The sequence below is a fragment of the Ascaphus truei genome, chromosome 1 (assembly GCF_040206685.1).
Source record: "Ascaphus truei isolate aAscTru1 chromosome 1, aAscTru1.hap1, whole genome shotgun sequence".
Classification (NCBI taxonomy): domain Eukaryota; kingdom Metazoa; phylum Chordata; class Amphibia; order Anura; family Ascaphidae; genus Ascaphus; species Ascaphus truei.
Window position 1 is genome coordinate 521989762 of NC_134483.1, and position 2689 is coordinate 521992450.

Genomic DNA, 2689 nt, shown 5'->3' on the forward strand with positions numbered 1-2689 from the left:
CCCCAGTTTTACAAACATATAGTATTCTAAGCTTTAAGATGAATGTAATTACCGTGTCATATATATCGAATCACAATACAGTAATGTTTTCGGTTTTTAGAAAGCATTTATTCTCAATTTGGGTTGTAAAGTTTATTAATGAGAGCGCCAGTGAGGTCGGGAATCTGCTCTCGCCCAGGCATATTTGAGATACATTACATTGAATGTAGCTGTTCACATGTTACATTTGAAAGCAAATATAATGTCAACGTACATTTTCTCATGTCAACTAGTGATTTTCAAACGTCACTGTGTAATTTACAAAAGATATTTTATGTGATGTACTTTTCAAGATATGGACACATCATTCTTTATATTTTACTACCCACTGCAGTGAACAATTTACCATGTGAAAGAAGATAATAAAGTGCCTGCAGTTGCAGACAGATCAGCAGAACAATGAATGAAAAAGACAGATTGTTCTCAGTGGTGCCTCTTTGGTGATCAGCCCTTTTCTTTGCACACCCCTGTCTTTCTATTGAACAATCCAACTGGCTACTTAGAAAAAGGCACACCCTTGCTCTTGACCAGGAGGCTCACTAGATTAGGGAAATATAAAGCACATTTGGTACAGTACCTGTTGCCAGAAACACCTTGCAGCTTGAAGGTGCTGCTGGTAAAGATTATGAACTCCATTCAATTTCCAGCTCATCAGAGGTCTACAGCATCAAGCCTACACCAGCCTCACCCAAAAAGCGCACAGGAAGCCCCAGTAATGGCAGTGTACTGCGACAACTTCAGCATGTATCACCAGCAGAACCTGCACTCATCTCAGAGAGCAACCAACTATGGAATAGGGGATTATGCTCCCCCAACTAACCCTTATTTATGGCTCGGTGGGCCTGGGGTGAACAATTCATCTACCTATCTGCATGGGAACAACCCTGCCTCCTACATGCCTCCTTCCTATGGATCCCAGCGACAGTTCCTTCCCAATTCGTCAGGTTTCAGTGGGACAGACCTTGGGTGGCTGTCTATAGCTTCCCAGGAGGAACTTCTTAGGCTGGTGAGGCCTCCTTACTCCTACTCGGCACTCATAGCCATGGCCATTCAACATACCCCAGAGAAGAAACTGACTCTGAGTCAGATTTACCAGTATGTGGCTGACAACTTCCCTTTCTACAAGAAAAGCAAGGCAGGCTGGCAGAATTCAATCAGGCACAACTTGTCCCTTAATGACTGTTTTAAGAAGGTCCCAAGGGATGAGAGCGATCCAGGTAAGAACCTATTGCAGCCATTAAACTATGTAGCAGTACCAAACAAATATAAATATTATTAGATTTATTGAAATTACTTTTTTTGTTTGTTTTCTATTTCAGTGTTTATGACAACATTCTGCATAATATTATTTGTACACATATCATACTGGATATAATATCCACACAACTTTTTGAATGTATTCAGATACTGTCACTGTACAGATTATTAATGATATGTTAATTACATCCATGTTAATTCATGTATGTAAGTTACATGCAATTAAGGTTAAAATGAAACAGAACTAATATAAACAGTGCATATTAGTTAATTTCCATAATCCTTGTTACGCTATATTTTGAACAGTTTATTAGTGTAATACCAGTTAAACATCACATGTTGGGACCATTAACTATTAATAGAAATTGGTAATTTATTGAAAGGTATAATTAATCTTGTTGGTTTGCTAAAACATTGTCAATCTGTAGATAACTAGATACCTAAATGTTCTCATTAGTACAATGATATGGGTTTACAGTATTTCTTTCAATTTATTTATTTAGAAAATATTTTACCAGGAAGTAATACATTGAGAGTTACCTCTCGTTTTCAAGTATGTCCTGGGCACAGAGTATCCTTAATTCTGTTCCTTTCTCTTAGGAAAGGGTAACTACTGGACCCTGGACGCCAACTGTGAGAAGATGTTTGACAACGGCAACTTCCGCCGGAAAAAAAAGCGCAGGTCAGAGTCTAACAACACTAAATGTGCCAAGGGCGATAAAGATCGCTTAATCCCTGGAGGGAAAGGTGATGAAAGCCCGTCCATGCTGACCCCATCAACTCCAGAGATGGAAGCTGCCTCAGATGATAGAAAAAGCACCTCTCCCAGAGGAATCACCTCTACTCCCTGTCTGAACAACTTCTTCAGCAGTATGACCTCCTTGGACACAAGCTCGGTGAACAGGCAGATGTCTTTGGGACTAGTGAATGAACTGTCTCAGAGAAACATCACTGGATTGAGCAGTTTCACCTCAGGCTCTGTAGCAGAGCCATCTACAGATCTGCAAGACAGCAGCCTACATCTCAACAGGGCCCCTTACTACAACTCCTTCTCTAGCTCCAACCAGGCCCACCAATTCAACAACCATTTCTACAACAGCTTCAGTGTCAACAGCCTCATATATGCCAGGGAAACTGCTGAGGTCTGAACATTATCCTTCAGCTGTGAAAGAGGGAGAGCCCTGCTCTTAGATGCTATGTTAAGATTAATTTGTCAGATCTTGATAACATGACTAGTTGCTAGATGCAATGCTCAGATCTTAGAAAACCAAATAATGTATTGAATGAAGTATTTATTGCAGGATTAACCTATCATCAGGTAGGCTTTATAATACATGTTTTTCAGTGGTTTCAATTTACATGTGTTACATTAACCAGTTCAACACCGGAGGGA

At 40.0% G+C, this 2689-nt stretch overlaps 1 protein-coding gene across 1 annotated transcript; it reads left to right on the forward strand.

The window, feature by feature from the left end:
• The first annotated feature begins 664 nt into the window (after nucleotides 1-664).
• On the forward strand, nucleotides 665-2444 carry LOC142472186 (forkhead box protein I1c-like). Its single transcript, XM_075579062.1, has 2 exons — nucleotides 665-1256; nucleotides 1897-2444. The coding sequence occupies exons 1-2, from the start codon at nucleotides 665-667 to the stop codon at nucleotides 2442-2444; spliced, it is 1140 nt and encodes a 379-aa protein (XP_075435177.1).
• Nucleotides 2445-2689: the final 245 nt, after the last annotated feature.

Bases quoted from the DNA above. Each gene is read 5' to 3' on its own strand.
- LOC142472186 (XM_075579062.1), top strand. From the start codon at position 665: ATGAACTCCATTCAATTTCCAGCTCATCAGAGGTCTACAGCATCAAGC. The intron at 1,257-1,896 runs GTAAGAACCTAT...CCTTTCTCTTAG, and splicing joins AAGGGATGAGAGCGATCCAG to GAAAGGGTAACTACTGGACC.